Source organism: Pelmatolapia mariae, linkage group LG13 (assembly GCF_036321145.2).
Source record: "Pelmatolapia mariae isolate MD_Pm_ZW linkage group LG13, Pm_UMD_F_2, whole genome shotgun sequence".
Taxonomy (NCBI): Eukaryota; Metazoa; Chordata; class Actinopteri; order Cichliformes; family Cichlidae; genus Pelmatolapia; species Pelmatolapia mariae.
Genome location: NC_086238.1, coordinates 27,635,461 through 27,656,923, shown reverse-complemented (window position 1 = coordinate 27,656,923; position 21,463 = coordinate 27,635,461). Strand labels below are relative to the sequence as shown.

The 21,463-nt window shown below is 42.3% G+C and overlaps 1 protein-coding gene across 5 annotated transcripts; it reads right to left on the bottom strand.

Annotated features, from left to right (window-relative positions):
* Window positions 1-14,571: 14,571 nt before the first annotated feature.
* LOC134640355 (peroxisomal membrane protein PEX13-like) lies at window positions 14,572-19,390 on the bottom strand. 5 transcript variants are annotated; one of them, XM_065471882.1, is made up of 5 exons: window positions 19,284-19,390; window positions 17,284-17,655; window positions 16,151-16,374; window positions 15,639-15,761; window positions 14,572-15,470 (listed from the first exon to the last, which is right to left on the bottom strand). In XM_065471882.1, exons 3-5 carry the CDS (start codon window positions 16,308-16,310, stop codon window positions 15,349-15,351), a joined length of 405 nt encoding a protein of 134 aa, XP_065327954.1. In that variant the 5' UTR covers window positions 16,311-16,374; window positions 17,284-17,655; window positions 19,284-19,390; the 3' UTR covers window positions 14,572-15,348. The 5 variants fall into 5 exon arrangements, with proteins under 5 accessions (XP_065327954.1, XP_063348160.1, XP_063348161.1 ...); XM_063492090.1 differs by having other exon boundaries at window positions 17,288-17,655; XM_063492091.1 differs by having other exon boundaries at window positions 17,288-17,704; window positions 19,284-19,384.
* Window positions 19,391-21,463: the final 2,073 nt, after the last annotated feature.

Here is a 21,463-nt window from a genome sequence, read left to right as displayed (position 1 = left end):
CTTAATTTTTGGCCTGTTAGCCAGAGATGGGACTGAAAGACCTCAGAGCTATGCCAGATTTGCGTCTCTACTGTGATGTCAAATATCAATACCAGAATGTGTGTCGATGTATGTGCATTCATTTGTGCATGCGTGGAGATCTGAGGTTGGCTGGTAGGGTGGACCTCTGTGCATAATCACAAGTGTGTGCAAACATTTCCATGATTGGATTTCTTGGAATTTGGTTTCTTTGGGGGATTTTTTTAAAGTTTTTGTAATGCGACAGGTTAAAGAATTAACATTCAGCTTACCCTCTGAAATGTCAGTGTGCATCTCAGATGTGTTGTTGTCATCAGGGATGATGTGACGTACCAGCCAATCCATCACCGCACCCAGCTGCAAAACTGTGACGCAATCTGCTGTGGTGGCATTAAAGTCCTGCCAGTTTACAGCGGCTGATTTGGTCCCTAAAATCCAGAGAGTAATTATTCATGGTAAGGAATTCATGTGGACACTAAGCGTGTGGGCAGGCAAGGACATTTAAACAGTGAGGCTGACGACCTACCATTTCTTCGTGTGACTGCTTCTGCTCTAAAAGGGACTCCAATGCCAAAATCGATGAATTTGACACATAGAAATGCTGGATGATCAGGCGATGTGTCAAACACAATATTGTCTGGCTTAATGTCTCGATGGAAGACACCCTTGGATTGCATTTCAGCGGCTGCATGTACCAGCTGTCTCATTATGACCTGACAGACAAATGAAAAATATGTTCAAATAATCAGATTTACATTATCCATTAAAGATTGCCACTAGAAGAATTGTAAAGTGCACACATAAGAAGCCATACTGGGAAATTGTCTTCTCTGCTTTTTCCAGAGAAGACAGTCCCAAAGCCTCCTTCACCCAGCTTATCCTGCTCTTCGTATTTTTCTTCAAAGTCCTCTACAGAGAGACAAAACTAACACAGGGGTTGTGATTAGTTGTATGTAGGAAAGCTGACTTTGCCTCAATGTACACATTCATACAGTCTTTGTTAGAAGCTTCCTAGTGATTAGCAGATGGATACCAGCTAAACTCTGAGAGCTTGGGAAAGAGGCTCTATCACTGCAGGTGTGGTGTGAACTTACCTATGTACTTCTTACCTTTAGTGTGACTTTTGTATGTGCTGTGTGTATCTGACTCGTAGACGGAGCAGCTGGCCTCCTCCTGTGAGCTTGATGTCTTGCTCTTTTTACTGCGTGGTTGTTTTGTTCCATCGCTGCTTGACTTTCCTTTGCTGCTCTTCTTTCTGAAAGCAGCTGCAAAAACCAAAACCAATTAGACCTCTGAACTCCACACAGGCCTACAGATGATCAATAACTGTAAAACAAAAAATCTCTGAATGTCTCACTTACACTTCTCCAAGACAAGATGGCTGAGGCCTGGGGTTGGACTTTTGCTGTCCTTGCTTCTTTTGGAAGCTTTTTCCAGTCTTTCTGTGGCACAATCTTTGCGTTTGGAGCTCTTGATTCGCCCATCTGACGTCCTGTCCTCTATCCTGAGGAACCAGGGATCAGTGTGGCGGTCTGCAGTTTGTACAAAGATCACTTGGTTACTACTGAATCAAAACACCTGAAGTAAAAGCCCCAAATTAAGATGAATTTAACAGGTAAAGGAGACTTTACTCACCTAGATATTTACGCACACCCACAGCACGTGGTGTGGTAAAGGTCGGCCAAGATTTTGACCACATGTCAGAAACTGGTTCAAAATTGTACTAAACTCACTTGAACTCTGACTTTGTCTGCACTTAGAACTATCACAAGACATTAAAACAAAACATCGGGCATTGATGACATCACAGGAATCTAACATTCTAATCTATGCAAACTGTCTCCAAGGCTACATAATATCAAATTAAATCATAGCAAAGGAGTAAAAAGCAGGATCAGTCTTAGGGTGTATGTTACATGTTTGCCAGTTTGGATGAGTGAGTGCAATACTTCATCGGCCTGTGTTGTAGCAACCTGTTGAACCTGCTGAGAAACTTTTCTTTGTCCACTCTGCCCCAAACTTCACATGCTCCATAAAAGTCGAGGCCTAGAGACCTCTGCATAGTTATTGCAATTAGCATTAGTTTATCAGTATCATCTGATATACAGTGGCTTCCAAAAGTATTCGGCCCCCTTGAACTTTTCCACATTTTGTCACATTACAGCCACAAACATGAATCAATTTTATTGGAATTCCACGTGAAAGACCAATACAAAGTGGTGTACACTTGAGAAGTGGAACGAAAATCATACATGATACCAAACATTTTTTACAAATAAATAACTGCAAAGTGGGGACGCCTGGCTGGAGATGCTCACTCAAGGACAACACCATACCATCCAAATGGCAACCCATTTCCAGCTGAGCCATTTAATTGGATATTTCTTCAAATGCTAAGGACACTGGAGGAGAAGGCAAAGAGCAGCTGGAAAGAGCATCTGCCTCAGATAGTACATGCATACAACTGCACCAGGCATGAGGCAACAGGCTTTTCACCCCACTACCTCTTGTATGGTCGACACCCCCGTCTCCTAGTAGACTTAATTTTTGGCCTGTTAGCCAGAGATGGGACTGAAAGACCTCAGAGCTATGCCAGATTTACTACTTTGATGTCAAATATCAATACCAGAATGTGTGTCGATGTATGTGCATTCATTTGTGCATGCGTGGAGATCTGAGGTTGGCTGGTAGGGTGGACCTCTGTGCATAATCACAAGTGTGTGCAAACATTTCCATGATTGGATTTCTTGGAATTTGGTTTCTTTGGGGGATTTTTTCAAGTTTTTGTAATGTGACAGGTTAAAGAATTAACATTCAGCTTACCCTCTGAAATGTCAGAGTGCATCTCAGATGTGTTGTTGTCATCAGGGATGATGTGACGTACCAGCCAATCCATCACCGCACCCAGCTGCAAAACTGTGACGCAATCTGCTGTGGTGGCATTAAAGTCCTGCCAGTTTACAGCGGCTGATTTGGTCCCTAAAATCCAGAGAGTAATTATTCATGGTAAGGAATTCATGTGGACACTAAGCGTGTGGGCAGGCAAGGACATTTAAACAGTGAGGCTGACGACCTACCATTTCTTCGTGTGACTGCTTCTGCTCTAAAAGGGACTCCAATGCCAAAATCGATGAATTTGACACATAGAAATGCTGGATGATCAGGCGATGTGTCAAACACAATATTGTCTGGCTTAATGTCTCGATGGAAGACACCCTTGGATTGCATTTCAGCGGCTGCATGTACCAGCTGTCTCATTATGACCCGACAGACAAATGAAAAATACGTTCAAATAATCAGATTTACATTATCCATTAAAGATTGCCACTAGAAGAATTGTAAAGTGCACACATAAGAAGCCATACTGGGAAATTGTCTTCTCTGCTTTTTCCAAAGAAGACAGTCCCAAAGCCTCCTTCACCCAGCTTATCCTGCTCTTCGTATTTTTCTTCAAAGTCCTCTACAGAGAGACAAAACTAACACAGGGGTTGTGATTAGTTGTATGTAGGAAAGCTGACTTTGCCTCAATGTACACATTCATACAGTCTTTGTTAGAAGCTTCCTAGTGATTAGCAGATGGATACCAGCTAAACTCTGAGAGCTTGGGAAAGAGGCTCTATCACTGCAGGTGTGGTGTGAACTTACCTATGTACTTCTTACCTTTAGTGTGACTTTTGTATGTGCTGTGTGTATCTGACTCGTAGACGGAGCAGCTGGCCTCCTCCTGTGAGCTTGATGTCTTGCTCTTTTTACTGCGTGGTTGTTTTGTTCCATCGCTGCTTGACTTTCCTTTGCTGCTCTTCTTTCTGAAAGCAGCTGCAAAAACCAAAACCAATTAGACCTCTGAACTCCACACAGGCCTACAGATGATCAATAACTGTAAAACAAAAAATCTCTGAATGTCTCACTTACACTTCTCCAAGACAAGATGGCTGAGGCCTGGGGTTGGACTTTTGCTGTCCTTGCTTCTTTTGGAAGCTTTTTCCAGTCTTTCTGTGGCACAATCTTTGCGTTTGGAGCTCTTGATTCGCCCATCTGACGTCCTGTCCTCTATCCTGAGGAACCAGGGATCAGTGTGGCGGTCTGCAGTTTGTACAAAGATCACTTGGTTACTACTGAATCAAAACACCTGAAGTAAAAGCCCCAAATTAAGATGAATTTAACAGGTAAAGGAGACTTTACTCACCTAGATATTTACGCACACCCACAGCACGTGGTGTGGTAAAGGTCGGCCAAGATTTTGACCACATGTCAGAAACTGGTTCAAAATTGTACTAAACTCACTTGAACTCTGACTTTGTCTGCACTTAGAACTATCACAAGACATTAAAACAAAACATCGGGCATTGATGACATCACAGGAATCTAACATTCTAATCTATGCAAACTGTCTCCAAGGCTACATAATATCAAATTAAATCATAGCAAAGGAGTAAAAAGCAGGATCAGTCTTAGGGTGTATGTTACATGTTTGCCAGTTTGGATGAGTGAGTGCAATACTTCATCGGCCTGTGTTGTAGCAACCTGTTGAACCTGCTGAGAAACTTTTCTTTGTCCACTCTGCCCCAAACTTCACATGCTCCATAAAAGTCGAGGCCTAGAGACCTCTGCATAGTTATTGCAATTAGCATTAGTTTATCAGTATCATCTGATATACAGTGGCTTCCAAAAGTATTCGGCCCCCTTGAACTTTTCCACATTTTGTCACATTACAGCCACAAACATGAATCAATTTTATTGGAATTCCACGTGAAAGACCAATACAAAGTGGTGTACACTTGAGAAGTGGAACGAAAATCATACATGATACCAAACATTTTTTACAAATAAATAACTGCAAAGTAGGGACGCCTGGCTGGAGATGCTCACTCAAGGACAACACCATACCATCCAAATGGCAACCCATTTCCAGCTGAGCCATTTAATTGGATATTTCTTCAAATGCTAAGGACACTGGAGGAGAAGGCAAAGAGCAGCTGGAAAGAGCATCTGCCTCAGATAGTACATGCATACAACTGCACCAGGCATGAGGCAACAGGCTTTTCACCCCACTACCTCTTGTATGGTCGACACCCCCGTCTCCTAGTAGACTTAATTTTTGGCCTGTTAGCCAGAGATGGGACTGAAAGACCTCAGAGCTATGCCAGATTTACTACTTTGATGTCAAATATCAATACCAGAATGTGTGTCGATGTATGTGCATTCATTTGTGCATGCGTGGAGATCTGAGGTTGGCTGGTAGGGTGGACCTCTGTGCATAATCACAAGTGTGTGCAAACATTTCCATGATTGGATTTCTTGGAATTTGGTTTCTTTGGGGGATTTTTTCAAGTTTTTGTAATGTGACAGGTTAAAGAATTAACATTCAGCTTACCCTCTGAAATGTCAGAGTGCATCTCAGATGTGTTGTTGTCATCAGGGATGATGTGACGTACCAGCCAATCCATCACCGCACCCAGCTGCAAAACTGTGACGCAATCTGCTGTGGTGGCATTAAAGTCCTGCCAGTTTACAGCGGCTGATTTGGTCCCTAAAATCCAGAGAGTAATTATTCATGGTAAGGAATTCATGTGGACACTAAGCGTGTGGGCAGGCAAGGACATTTAAACAGTGAGGCTGACGACCTACCATTTCTTCGTGTGACTGCTTCTGCTCTAAAAGGGACTCCAATGCCAAAATCGATGAATTTGACACATAGAAATGCTGGATGATCAGGCGATGTGTCAAACACAATATTGTCTGGCTTAATGTCTCGATGGAAGACACCCTTGGATTGCATTTCAGCGGCTGCATGTACCAGCTGTCTCATTATGACCTGACAGACAAATGAAAAATACGTTCAAATAATCAGATTTACATTATCCATTAAAGATTGCCACTAGAAGAATTGTAAAGTGCACACATAAGAAGCCATACTGGGAAATTGTCTTCTCTGCTTTTTCCAAAGAAGACAGTCCCAAAGCCTCCTTCACCCAGCTTATCCTGCTCTTCGTATTTTTCTTCAAAGTCCTCTACAGAGAGACAAAACTAACACAGGGGTTGTGATTAGTTGTATGTAGGAAAGCTGACTTTGCCTCAATGTACACATTCATACAGTCTTTGTTAGAAGCTTCCTAGTGATTAGCAGATGGATACCAGCTAAACTCTGAGAGCTTGGGAAAGAGGCTCTATCACTGCAGGTGTGGTGTGAACTTACCTATGTACTTCTTACCTTTAGTGTGACTTTTGTATGTGCTGTGTGTATCTGACTCGTAGACGGAGCAGCTGACCTCCTCCTGTGAGCTTGATGTCTTGCTCTTTTTACTGCGTGGTTGTTTTGTTCCATCGCTGCTTGACTTTCCTTTGCTGCTCTTCTTTCTGAAAGCAGCTGCAAAAACCAAAACCAATTAGACCTCTGAACTCCACACAGGCCTACAGATGATCAATAACTGTAAAACAAAAAATCTCTGAATGTCTCACTTACACTTCTCCAAGACAAGATGGCTGAGGCCTGGGGTTGGACTTTTGCTGTCCTTGCTTCTTTTGGAAGCTTTTTCCAGTCTTTCTGTGGCACAATCTTTGCGTTTGGAGCTCTTGATTCGCCCATCTGACGTCCTGTCCTCTATCCTGAGGAACCAGGGATCAGTGTGGCGGTCTGCAGTTTGTACAAAGATCACTTGGTTACTACTGAATCAAAACACCTGAAGTAAAAGCCCCAAATTAAGATGAATTTAACAGGTAAAGGAGACTTTACTCACCTAGATATTTACGCACACCCACAGCACGTGGTGTGGTAAAGGTCGGCCAAGATTTTGACCACATGTCAGAAACTGGTTCAAAATTGTACTAAACTCACTTGAACTCTGACTTTGTCTGCACTTAGAACTATCACAAGACATTAAAACAAAACATCGGGCATTGATGACATCACAGCAATCTAACATTCTAATCTATGCAAACTGTCTCCAAGGCTACATAATATCAAATTAAATCATAGCAAAGGAGTAAAAAGCAGGATCAGTCTTAGGGTGTATGTTACATGTTTGCCAGTTTGGATGAGTGAGTGCAATACTTCATCGGCCTGTGTTGTAGCAACCTGTTGAACCTGCTGAGAAACTTTTCTTTGTCCACTCTGCCCCAAACTTCACATGCTCCATAAAAGTCGAGGCCTAGAGACCTCTGCATAGTTATTGCAATTAGCATTAGTTTATCAGTATCATCTGATATACAGTGGCTTCCAAAAGTATTCGGCCCCCTTGAACTTTTCCACATTTTGTCACATTACAGCCACAAACATGAATCAATTTTATTGGAATTCCACGTGAAAGACCAATACAAAGTGGTGTACACTTGAGAAGTGGAACGAAAATCATACATGATACCAAACATTTTTTACAAATAAATAACTGCAAAGTGGGGACGCCTGGCTGGAGATGCTCACTCAAGGACAACACCATACCATCCAAATGGCAACCCATTTCCAGCTGAGCCATTTAATTGGATATTTCTTCAAATGCTAAGGACACTGGAGGAGAAGGCAAAGAGCAGCTGGAAAGAGCATCTGCCTCAGATAGTACATGCATACAACTGCACCAGGCATGAGGCAACAGGCTTTTCACCCCACTACCTCTTGTATGGTCGACACCCCCGTCTCCTAGTAGACTTAATTTTTGGCCTGTTAGCCAGAGATGGGACTGAAAGACCTCAGAGCTATGCCAGATTTACTACTTTGATGTCAAATATCAATACCAGAATGTGTGTCGATGTATGTGCATTCATTTGTGCATGCGTGGAGATCTGAGGTTGGCTGGTAGGGTGGACCTCTGTGCATAATCACAAGTGTGTGCAAACATTTCCATGATTGGATTTCTTGGAATTTGGTTTCTTTGGGGGATTTTTTCAAGTTTTTGTAATGTGACAGGTTAAAGAATTAACATTCAGCTTACCCTCTGAAATGTCAGAGTGCATCTCAGATGTGTTGTTGTCATCAGGGATGATGTGACGTACCAGCCAATCCATCACCGCACCCAGCTGCAAAACTGTGACGCAATCTGCTGTGGTGGCATTAAAGTCCTGCCAGTTTACAGCGGCTGATTTGGTCCCTAAAATCCAGAGAGTAATTATTCATGGTAAGGAATTCATGTGGACACTAAGCGTGTGGGCAGGCAAGGACATTTAAACAGTGAGGCTGACGACCTACCATTTCTTCGTGTGACTGCTTCTGCTCTAAAAGGGACTCCAATGCCAAAATCGATGAATTTGACACATAGAAATGCTGGATGATCAGGCGATGTGTCAAACACAATATTGTCTGGCTTAATGTCTCGATGGAAGACACCCTTGGATTGCATTTCAGCGGCTGCATGTACCAGCTGTCTCATTATGACCTGACAGACAAATGAAAAATACGTTCAAATAATCAGATTTACATTATCCATTAAAGATTGCCACTAGAAGAATTGTAAAGTGCACACATAAGAAGCCATACTGGGAAATTGTCTTCTCTGCTTTTTCCAAAGAAGACAGTCCCAAAGCCTCCTTCACCCAGCTTATCCTGCTCTTCGTATTTTTCTTCAAAGTCCTCTACAGAGAGACAAAACTAACACAGGGGTTGTGATTAGTTGTATGTAGGAAAGCTGACTTTGCCTCAATGTACACATTCATACAGTCTTTGTTAGAAGCTTCCTAGTGATTAGCAGATGGATACCAGCTAAACTCTGAGAGCTTGGGAAAGAGGCTCTATCACTGCAGGTGTGGTGTGAACTTACCTATGTACTTCTTACCTTTAGTGTGACTTTTGTATGTGCTGTGTGTATCTGACTCGTAGACGGAGCAGCTGGCCTCCTCCTGTGAGCTTGATGTCTTGCTCTTTTTACTGCGTGGTTGTTTTGTTCCATCGCTGCTTGACTTTCCTTTGCTGCTCTTCTTTCTGAAAGCAGCTGCAAAAACCAAAACCAATTAGACCTCTGAACTCCACACAGGCCTACAGATGATCAATAACTGTAAAACAAAAAATCTCTGAATGTCTCACTTACACTTCTCCAAGACAAGATGGCTGAGGCCTGGGGTTGGACTTTTGCTGTCCTTGCTTCTTTTGGAAGCTTTTTCCAGTCTTTCTGTGGCACAATCTTTGCGTTTGGAGCTCTTGATTCGCCCATCTGACGTCCTGTCCTCTATCCTGAGGAACCAGGGATCAGTGTGGCGGTCTGCAGTTTGTACAAAGATCACTTGGTTACTACTGAATCAAAACACCTGAAGTAAAAGCCCCAAATTAAGATGAATTTAACAGGTAAAGGAGACTTTACTCACCTAGATATTTACGCACACCCACAGCACGTGGTGTGGTAAAGGTCGGCCAAGATTTTGACCACATGTCAGAAACTGGTTCAAAATTGTACTAAACTCACTTGAACTCTGACTTTGTCTGCACTTAGAACTATCACAAGACATTAAAACAAAACATCGGGCATTGATGACATCACAGCAATCTAACATTCTAATCTATGCAAACTGTCTCCAAGGCTACATAATATCAAATTAAATCATAGCAAAGGAGTAAAAAGCAGGATTAGTCTTAGGGTGTATGTTACATGTTTGCCAGTTTGGATGAGTGAGTGCAATACTTCATCGGCCTGTGTTGTAGCAACCTGTTGAACCTGCTGAGAAACTTTTCTTTGTCCACTCTGCCCCAAACTTCACATGCTCCATAAAGGTCGAGGCCTAGAGACCTCTGCATAGTTATTGCAATTAGCATTAGGTTATCAGTGTCATCTGATATACAGTGGCTTGCAAAAGTATTCGGCCCCCTTGAACTTTTCCACATTTTGTCACATTACAGCCACAAACATGAATCAATTTTATTGGAATTCCACGTGAAAGACCAATACAAAGTGGTGTACACTTGAGAAGTGGAACGAAAATCATACATGATACCAAACATTTTTTACAAATAAATAACTGCAAAGTGGGGACACCTGGCTGGAGATGCTCACTCAAGGACAACACCATACCATCCAAATGGCAACCCATTTCCAGCTGAGCCATTTAATTGGATATTTCTTCAAATGCTAAGGACACTGGAGGAGAAGGCAAAGAGCAGCTGGAAAGAGCATCTGCCTCAGATAGTACATGCATACAACTGCACCAGGCATGAGGCAACAGGCTTTTCACCCCACTACCTCTTGTATGGTCGACACCCCCGTCTCCTAGTAGACTTAATTTTTGGCCTGTTAGCCAGAGATGGGACTGAAAGACCTCAGAGCTATGCCAGATTTGCGTCTCTACTGTGATGTCAAATATCAATACCAGAATGTGTGTCGATGTATGTGCATTCATTTGTGCATGCGTGGAGATCTGAGGTTGGCTGGTAGGGTGGACCTCTGTGCATAATCACAAGTGTGTGCAAACATTTCCATGATTGGATTTCTTGGAATTTGGTTTCTTTGGGGGATTTTTTCAAGTTTTTGTAATGTGACAGGTTAAAGAATTAACATTCAGCTTACCCTCTGAAATGTCAGAGTGCATCTCAGATGTGTTGTTGTCATCAGGGATGATGTGACGTACCAGCCAATCCATCACCGCACCCAGCTGCAAAACTGTGACGCAATCTGCTGTGGTGGCATTAAAGTCCTGCCAGTTTACAGCGGCTGATTTGGTCCCTAAAATCCAGAGAGTAATTATTCATGGTAAGGAATTCATGTGGACACTAAGCGTGTGGGCAGGCAAGGACATTTAAACGGTGAGGCTGACGACCTACCATTTCTTCGTGTGACTGCTTCTGCTCTAAAAGGGACTCCAATGCCAAAATCGATGAATTTGACACATAGAAATGCTGGATGATCAGGCGATGTGTCAAACACAATATTGTCTGGCTTAATGTCTCGATGGAAGACACCCTTGGATTGCATTTCAGCGGCTGCATGTACCAGCTGTCTCATTATGACCTGACAGACAAATGAAAAATACGTTCAAATAATCAGATTTACATTATCCATTAAAGATTGCCACTAGAAGAATTGTAAAGTGCACACATAAGAAGCCATACTGGGAAATTGTCTTCTCTGCTTTTTCCAAAGAAGACAGTCCCAAAGCCTCCTTCACCCAGCTTATCCTGCTCTTCGTATTTTTCTTCAAAGTCCTCTACAGAGAGACAAAACTAACACAGGGGTTGTGATTAGTTGTATGTAGGAAAGCTGACTTTGCCTCAATGTACACATTCATACAGTCTTTGTTAGAAGCTTCCTAGTGATTAGCAGATGGATACCAGCTAAACTCTGAGAGCTTGGGAAAGAGGCTCTATCACTGCAGGTGTGGTGTGAACTTACCTATGTACTTCTTACCTTTAGTGTGACTTTTGTATGTGCTGTGTGTATCTGACTCGTAGACGGAGCAGCTGACCTCCTCCTGTGAGTTTGATGTCTTGCTGTTTTTACTGCGTGGTTGTTTTGTTCCATCGCTGCTTGACTTTCCTTTGCTGCTCTTCTTTCTGAAAGCAGCTGCAAAAACCAAAACCAATTAGACCTCTGAACTCCACACAGGCCTACAGATGATCAATAACTGTAAAACAAAAAATCTCTGAATGTCTCACTTACACTTCTCCAAGACAAGATGGCTGAGGCCTGGGGTTGGACTTTTGCTGTCCTTGCTTCTTTTGGAAGCTTTTTCCAGTCTTTCTGTGGCACAATCTTTGCGTTTGGAGCTCTTGATTCGCCCATCTGACGTCCTGTCCTCTATCCTGAGGAACCAGGGATCAGTGTGGCGGTCTGCAGTTTGTACAAAGATCACTTGGTTACTACTGAATCAAAACACCTGAAGTAAAAGCCCCAAATTAAGATGAATTTAACAGGTAAAGGAGACTTTACTCACCTAGATATTTACGCACACCCACAGCACGTGGTGTGGTAAAGGTCGGCCAAGATTTTGACCACATGTCAGAAACTGGTTCAAAATTGTACTAAACTCACTTGAACTCTGACTTTGTATGCACTTAGAACTATCACAAGACATTAAAACAAAACATCGGGCATTGATGACATCACAGCAATCTAACATTCTAATCTATGCAAACTGTCTCCAAGGCTACATAATATCAAATGAAATCATAGCAAAGGAGTAAAGAGCAGGATCAGTCTTAGGGTGTATGTTACATGTTTGCCAGTTTGGATGAGTGAGTGCAATACTTCATCGGCCTGTGTTGTAGCAACCTGTTGAACCTGCTGAGAAACTTTTTTTTGTCCACTCTGCCCCAAACTTCACATGCTCCATAAAAGTCGAGGCCTAGAGACCTCTGCATAGTTATTGCAATTAGCATTAGGTTATCAGTATCATCTGATATATATGACATTTACAGTACAGTACTCACACATGACATAGGAGGGAAGAAATATGAACTTTTTGACATAAATTTGATCACATGAAATTGGATTTTTTTTAAATATCAAACTTTTTCCTTCCGTCATACTTCAGAAATACAATATCTTAAGTTTTGAACATTTGAAAACATTTAAGTTTGCTGGTTGTATTTATAAGATCCTACATGGACGTGCTCCACAATCATTGGTCAGTCATGTTAAAATCCATTATCAGTGGAAAACAAACCTGATCCTCTACTAGAGGCGATTGTGCAATACCTTTTAGACATAACACTCAGCAAACAGTTGTTACAGAGGGAAAAGGGGACTGGAGATGAGACATGGACATAACTAAGCACAAACAGAACTTGATGGCTGGGGGGGGGAAACACACGTGACAGAAGGAATGGGTCACATGGGGAAAACATGTAAACGAGAGGAGGAGACGGGGGGAAAAAGACTTTACTGAAATACATGAAGGGCCAGGGCTGGGGCAGCCAACCAGTCACAGACAAAGAGCCACATTTTTTACTGTGTCACCGCAAAGAGCCACATCATACACCTGGGCACACATGAACATCACCCATCCATTCCTCTTTCCTGAGTTCAGTTCCGGGTTAGGGTATTGAACTCAGGACCCTAACCCTATCAGGCCGGGGTCTTTGTGTGGAGTTTGCATGTTCTCTCCGGCTTCCTCCCACAGTCTAAAGACATGCAGTTAGTGGGGATCTTCTCACCTTGTTCGCATTAACACAGAGATGCATTGAAGATAACCTTGTGGTTAGTGCCTTCTATTCGATGTACAGACTGAATAATAACACCTTCTAATTAGCATGCAGCCTGTTCTGTCTCCTATTGGTGCTTTTCTACGAGTAATCAGTGCTTGATGTCTTACTAACCTTAACTTTTTTCACAACATTGATAACAAACACGCACAAAACAACAACAACATATCTTATCTAAAAACAACTTGATTGGACCACAGTTTTGATGTTCATCCTACATGTTTATTGAGATTGTCTAATGTCTGCCACGGTATCTTCTCCCACGTCTGCGGACACCGGAGGCCTTGTGGGGTCTCCTGCGTCTGCGAACGGGGCGAGAAGACCTCGCATGTTTGCGTCTATACCTGCGTCGTGGCATTGTCCAAACGGCGGTACCTGCGCCACGTCACGGGTTCTATTTATGGACTCACCTGGCAACTTTAGTGATGTCACTGCTGATGTTGTCACTGTTGGTGTGACCTCATGACTCATTCATGCCATCTGAACTGTGGTGTAATTATGAGTCACAGGGGGACGTGTATTCATTCACAAAGTTGATAGATAGTTTGGGTCATAACTGAAAGACACAACGATGCAGTCAAATCATTTGGAATTAAATATCTGTAAATTACAAGATTTAGAGGGTTCTGACATCACATCCAGTCTCTCTGCTGTGATTTCAAATATCAATGCCCAAACCCCACCACCGACAAATAACACAGAACACGCAGCCAGTGACGCACCAAACACACACCACGTTTAGTGACCAATAAATCAAGCGCCACAGGTGGTGTAAATGACAGATCAGGGATGTGTAATAATGTTGATTTTTTTCTGTTCTTGTTCCTTTTTACCAAGCTGGGTTTGTTTGTCCTTGTTTCCCTCTCCTGCAGAGTTCCTCCTGACGGAGTTCATAAGCCAGTCAAAGATCTGCACGTCACAATGGACTGAGATGTCAACTTCCTCCCACCAAAAAAACAAAAAAAAGTAAAGTCGTCATGCAGCATGAGGACAAAAAGTCATACTACAGCTATTGCACCCTCTAATTTATTAGATTCTTTCAATTATGTTTCATAGGGGCCTCGGAGCACTTCTGCAAACCAAATGAGCTGTGCTGGAACTTACACCATCATGTAACCCAAAAAAGGAAATCTCTTATTCATAAAAAGAAAAAAATGTTTGCTTTGATTATTCCTTGAGAAACTGAATGTCACGGTCCTGGGTCGATGGCCCAGTGTTTTCTGTTTTGTTTTATTAATCTTTGATTTCTTGATGTGTCTTTGTTAGTTCTTAGGTTTTGGTTCTGTGTCCCCGCTGTTCTGTGTTGGTATTGTGCCTCTATATAAATAGCATCATAATTTCATATTTTGTCAGCACTTCCTAGTAGTATGTAACTACACCATAAATGTCAGGGTTTGCGTGTTGAGATATGAATGGAGGACCCAAGATGCAGGCACTGCTGATGTGAGTGAGCTTTATTCATGGAGAGTGACATACAAACAAAGGCGAGGGAGGCGAGAAACAAAACTAAGAAAACCTAAACTGGGAAAGCTGAGAACCAAATAACAAACCTGGACACAAGGGAATGGAGTTAAAACACAAAGGATGACAAGCAGGAAAAACAGCATGGAGGAGCACAGACAGACCAGTAACACACACAAGAGGACAAATGCTATAAATTAGTGAGGGCCCGCTTGAAGCTGACGCTCCGGCGCGTGTGTCAAAAAACACCAACACACCGCTTCAGAAGCACTCTGTCGATGCTTGATTCGTTTGGCCACAGTCACGTGATCAGTGATGTCCAATTGTGAATTGTGAATTGCACTGTGTAGAGTGGGCAATCATAATGAAGCAGTTCAGTTTTTTTGTAGATTCAAGCTGCTCTTCATATTTTTGACCACCAGATGTCACCAGAGAGGACTGTGTTAAAAAGCTTCCAGTAATGAATCGTTTTTCAACACAAGCTTCAATGCTTCAGAAAGCTTTGTTTGGCCATCACTACTATAAATACACACAGAGGGAAACGAGGAAACTGCACACAGGAGGGGGACACAGCTGAGCCTAATGAATCTGACGAGACTGAGCTGAAAGACGAGATGGATCATTCAAGTACTGTACATGATGTGGGTAGATGCTGTACGTTTATGGGCTGCAGGAGAGGCACAGATTAGGGTATTTGTGCAGACGAGGTTGTTTGGGGTGCCTGCGTGTTTGCCTGCTGGGCCTGAGCGAGCCTCTCATATCTGTGGCCCGGCGGTCTCTTCTCTTGCTGAGGATCTTAACGTAGTTGGCTGGGACGAGCATGTGGTCTCACCGTCCACACTGGCCAGGAGCCAGCCACGCACACGGGGCTGTAGCTCTAAACACGAGGGAGAGGAAAACACTGTGATAGATGTAAACATGGGGCACGCTCACACAAAAGAAGAGCCCTCATCTGTTAGTTGTAAGATAAGGAAAACAAAAATAGAAGGTTTTGGGTCAAAGCACTCAGAATCAAATGTCCCGCAGCCAGTAAAAAGCTCATCACCTTTAGGAGCGAGGTTGAGCATCTCTCCAGCTCGCATAGAAAGCTCCTCCTGAGAAGCAGCTGTCAAGTCATATTCTCCTCTGGCCACCACGTGGTCGTCCTCCTCGCTCGCCCAGTTAGTGTCTAAACCAAGCAAGGAAACTGAATGAAAGACATTCATAATTTTAACTGGTCTTAACCAAAAACAAGTCCTTCTGCTTTTCCTTACACTTGTAAAGTAACTAATGGCATATGGAGCTATGGTACCCAATTTATTTGCCACAGAGTTACACAAAGGCACATATGATGTCATACAAGCAGACTCATCTTTACACGTGTACTGCAGCCCTGAACATTACCAGGTTCAGATTCTATTATCAAACTTTACAACAGCAGCCTTAATTACTTTAACTCAAAACAATTAGCACCTGCAGCCACTGTCCTGTGTTGAGTACACCTCTCAAAACAACAAAATGTACTCATGTGAATATGTAAGTGCTTGCTGTTCCATCTCTTCCACCTGCTGCACAAACCTGCTGGGGGGGACGTCTTCAAGGTGAGGTGTGTGTCTGTATCCTCCCAGGCTGTAGCCACCACAGATGGAGCTCCCATAGAGGCTGTAAGAGGGGAGAAGGAGCTGTTGGATGGACGGTAGGACTGCTGGACCTGACGAGGGGGCACCGGGGGCGCCATCCTGGGCAGGACAGAAGAGCCAGCAGGGGTGGAGGAGCCTGTAGCTAATCCCAAATCTGTAGATCTGTTTGGTGACAACATAAAGATAGAATATCAGTAAAATCCACCCATAATTCATTGCAACATTAATTGAGCAAAGCATTAGTTCGAAACGTCATGGAGTCAAGCTAAACCACAAACTGAATGAACAGCTCATAGAGTGGCTCTCTTCCACAGCGTGTCCTTTGTCCTTTCTCCCTCCCCTCAACCCCAACCAGTCCTCAGAGGCTGCCCCTCCCTATACCTGGTTCTGCTGGAAGTTTCTTCCAGTTAAAATGGTGTTTTTCCTTCCCACAGTCACCAAGTGCTCACTCAAAAGGGGTTGTTTTGATCATTTAGTTTTCTCTGTATTACAATAGGGCCTCCACCTTGCAGAATAAAGTGTCTTGAGGTGACTGTTGTTGTGATTAACGCTATATAAATAAACTGAAATTGAATTGAGTCAACACTTCCTCCTGCCTCATCTCCAGCTCTGCTACTCTTCATCTGTACAGACTGTGGAAAATACACAATAAATTCACCATCAACCAGCAGCTAGTGGCAACTTTTAGCATGGGATGTTTTCTGACATGAGCTGACATTATGAACCAGTCAACACACCTTAAATATCATTATCACAGCTCTGATTGTTCAGCTTCTCCAATCTGATGACCATATTCTCTTAACCTTAAAAAGATATGTTGATATGTCCAAAAAAGATAAAGATGTGTCCAGATTTAATTCCATTTCCTCACTTAAAGCGGAAAAAAGTGTCAGGGTGGGGGGACTGATTGAACTGTGATTGTGGAATTTGCCTCACACAGGTGCGTTCACTATTGCTTGTTTGAGAATACTGCTGTATATATACAAATGCTGACTGTACAAACAAACTGTTGTACATATATTTTTAGAATTATCGGAAAATGTTGAGAAAAAGACAAGAAAAAACAATGACTTGCAGCATCAAGCGGAGGAGTTTAATCTTCTCTGGGTCTCGTTTAGGAGTTTGGGGACAGCTGAGCAGAGGACTGACAGATGAAAAAAAAAGAGCTTTCTCTAAGGGTGTTGCCTCTCCCTTAAAGACAGGCTGAGGAGTTCAGCTACTCAAAAGGGGCTCAGAGTAGAACTGCTATTCCTTCACGTTGAAGAGAGGCTGATGAGAAAAGGAGAAAGAGGCCCCAGGGCAGACCCAGGACACTCTGGAGAGGCTATATCTCTCAGCTGGCCTGAGGATGTCTTGGTGTTATCCCAGAAGAAGTGGAGGAGGTGGCTGGGGAGAGGGAGATGTGGGCTTCTCTGCTTAGGCTGCTGCCCGGGTAAACCAGTCCTTGATAAGCAGAAGAAAATGGATGGATAACAATAAAAAGCAGAAGAAGCTAAAAGACACAGACACAAATTTAAAATAAAACATTATTAGTTATGAATTGAAAGATATAATTATTCAGCTATATAATAACTCAGCTTATAAATATACATGTAGGCATTTTTTTAAAGTAAATTATCGGGCAAAGGAACTGAGTTTGTTGGCAAACAGCAACAGGAAGACAGCAGCTACATTTTCTTCTGAATTGACAGTTAGCAAGTACAGAACAAACAGAAATGCAATTACAATATTTATTTTATTAATTTAACTTATTACCCAGAACTGCAACAAAACAAACAAAAAACGCTCAATTAACAGAAGAGAGAGAAATCTAGCGAGACACTCTGACTAGGACACGGCCTCAGAGGACCAAACTAGCAGTCAGCCACTTGTACGGCTGTGCAGATAAATAATTAGTTGCCGTTTTTGTTTTGGGGGCTTTTTTTATTCCTGGGACTTCTGATCCTCTCCAAATACACAGGGAAGTACCTGATGCAGCTAGTTTTGGGTACTACCATCACCAAGCATTTACAAAATCTATTAGAGGATAATAAAGTGTTTTCACCAACTTGGCCCAGAAGAAAAACATATTTTAGCATATAAAATAGCAGTCTCTTCCAAACAAGTCCTTTAGCATGCTGATGTTAAAAAATATCATGTAGAGTAAGACAGGCATAGAGAACAGCACTGACTGGGAGAGGCTTTGAACAGATGACATACTCAGTTCAATTCAACATATAAGACTTTAAGAATGCACAAGCATCTATCAAAAACCTATTTAATCTATCATCTGTGATATTATTATATACAATTAAATAAATATTTAAGTAAAATTGTGTATGTTTCTGTTCTGTGTCCTGTGTACTGTTTGTTTGTATATGTGTCTTTTTGCTGCTGTTACAACCAAATTTCCCCTTGTGGGACAATTAAAGGATTATTCTATTCTAATTATAATGTATTGTTTATCTCCCTTAAATAAACAGGCAGCCTTCAGGTATGAAATATTCATTTGTCTACTGTTTCAGTGGCTTATAGTGCCCCACAGGCCTCAATGTGAGTTTGAAGCCATTATAATGTTTAAGTTGTTTAACGATAAACAGATTTTGAATGAAAGCCACGGAACTTCGGTAGCACAAAAAAGTCTATATTCTTTGTGTCCATATGGATCAGTCATATTACCATTATTTCCCCCTAAGGTTGCCAAAAGCACCAAGTTAATACTTGAAAAAACTGCAGCAATACACAAAAATATAATCAATATTCTGTTTACTTGGTGACAACGCCGCTTTTAGCCTTCAATCAGAAAGCCCTGAGTTGGCTAGTTAAGCATCGGGCTAACGTTTAAAGCTTTCACTTTGGAGAAGTAACTCGCATTACTGCTACTGCTGTGTAATCTTGGTTAAATTCACAGCATATTCCATAAATTACCCTGCAATAACTAACTGTTATAATAGCGGCACCGTATTGCATCACACTGAGTGCATTTCAATCATTTATCCCGCGAGTTTGCTAGCTAGCAAAATAATAAAAACGATTTTAAAAATTAGCATGTGTAACGTACACACTCGAGAAAATGATTTACTAGGACTTACGCAAACTCCCCCATTGTGAAAACGTACAAATCCTTCTTGTATTTTTGGTTTTCCAGCAAACACTCATTAAAACGGCCTCCAGGCACGTTAGTGCACTCACCCCCGACTGTTCGGGGAGGGGGTGGGGGGTCACAAATTGAAACAGACTGACGTGCAGAGCTACAAGGCAGCCCAGGCAGAGAAATGTTGCTTTTAGACTTTTTATTTCTCTATCTGATAAGAAAACTATTCAATCAGATAGTTATTTGTGGTGAATGAAATACAGTTTCAAGACGTTTTAAGCACAAAATCCCAAATAGAAGCACTACAATATTAAAATCCAAGATTGTTCAAGGATTTCAAGCACCCGTACGAAACCTGCATATGAAGTTGATGATTGTTAAAATAAAATAGAACATTTTCATCAATTTCTTGTACGAAATGACTATATACAGAAAAGCTCGACATGTTATGCAAAAGAAAAAAAAACAATTCTCGTAATTGTCAGTTTCGTAATTTCAAAATTCTTCAAAACTAACATTTTCTTTGATTGACTCATATTAAATTTCCTACGGTCAAATTCAGTGTGAACAATATTACACAAACAAACATGTGTGTGTGCGCCTGCGCATACATTAGAATCACTTTGATCCCTTGTGATGCGGTAACTTTGCTTTGATCCTGTATGACTGGTAGCTTTGCTTTGATCCCAAAACCCATAAATACCAGCGCTCACCTATTATACTTTATGGCATAACGGACGTTGACCTGACACCAACCCAAACCCTTTCGAGACGTTTTGAGAACATTTTAGGACAGAAACCAAAACAAGTTCAGTTTTGTTTCTAACCAATTCACAGAGCAAACAGACAGATCGTGGCTATTAAAGTCAACAAGAGCGACCCTGAAATTCTGCAACAGGCAAAACTGACCAAAGAACAATTTCAATACGAGACAGATTATCAGTCCAAGGAAAGTCGATATATAAAACCTAAGCGTTTCGATGACCTCAAACATCGACTGAAGGTTAGGCGAGGACCTGAAAATGGCCAACCATTATTTGTTAGTCTAATCAAACAGATGTTGGTCATGTTTCTGAGGTCGGTTTTCTCCTTTTTTATGTTGCTCTTTCAGTTTTTCTCCTGAGATGAGGTATGAAGTGTCTGTGGTGCAGCTGATCTGGTCTGTCTCGAGACAGTCCAGGCTGCACTCACCTGCAGCAGGTGGAGACTCACCAGAACATTCAGACCTCACAAATTTTGTCTTTCTCAACTCTTCTATAAAGGGTTTCTCTCCGGAGGAGGTCCACCTTTATAATGGGTGGCCAGGCGGCCCAGTCTGGGTTTTTTCTGCTTTCTTTCACACGCCTGAGGGGTGGTGCCACACCATCACGAGGGCTGGCTAGGCTTTCGCAGCCTGTCTGCACGACTGTGTTTATTGTGTTATATATTTCAAAAAGATGCACATCTGCAGTTTCTTTGGTGGATCTGGTCTCGTCTGTCTTGAGACAGTCCAGGTTGCACCCACCTGTAACAGGTGGAGACTCACCAGTACATTCAGAACTCTGAATGTGTGTGCAGTGTGCGCAAAATTTCGATGTTCGGATTTCTTTGGGGGAGTTTATCTCTGGATGTGTGTAAATGTATGTGCATTCATGTCTGCCTGCATGGAGATCTGAGGTTGGCTGGTAGGGTGGACCTCTGTGCATAATCACAAGTGTGTGCAAACATTTCGGTGTTTGGATTTCTTTGGGCCGGTCCATTAATGTAAAGAGCGAGGCGGCCCGCTCCCGGTTTTTCCTGCTTTCTTTCCCGCACCTGGAGGGCGTCGCCACCTCCTCATGAGGGCTGGCTAGTTTTTGGGAGTGTGTGTGTGTGTGTGTATGTGTCTGTACAACTGTGCTTATTGTTTTGTTTATTTCAAACAGATGCGTGTCCTCACCTCTGCAGTGCTGCCGTCTCCTGTATCCCGGCATGTTTCTAAGGTACGTTTTCTCCTTTTTTATGCTGTTCTTGTGGTTTTTGCCCTCAGATGAGGTTTGAAATTGGGACTATTTAACAGGATCATGACATCACATATATTTAGAATCTTACCACCAATTTGATCCTTTGATCCTTAAATCCATAAATATGGGTAAGAAGCGATGACTTTTAGTCCATTAATCACAGCATTTATGTTCGCAGAATTGAAACGTTCGCCAG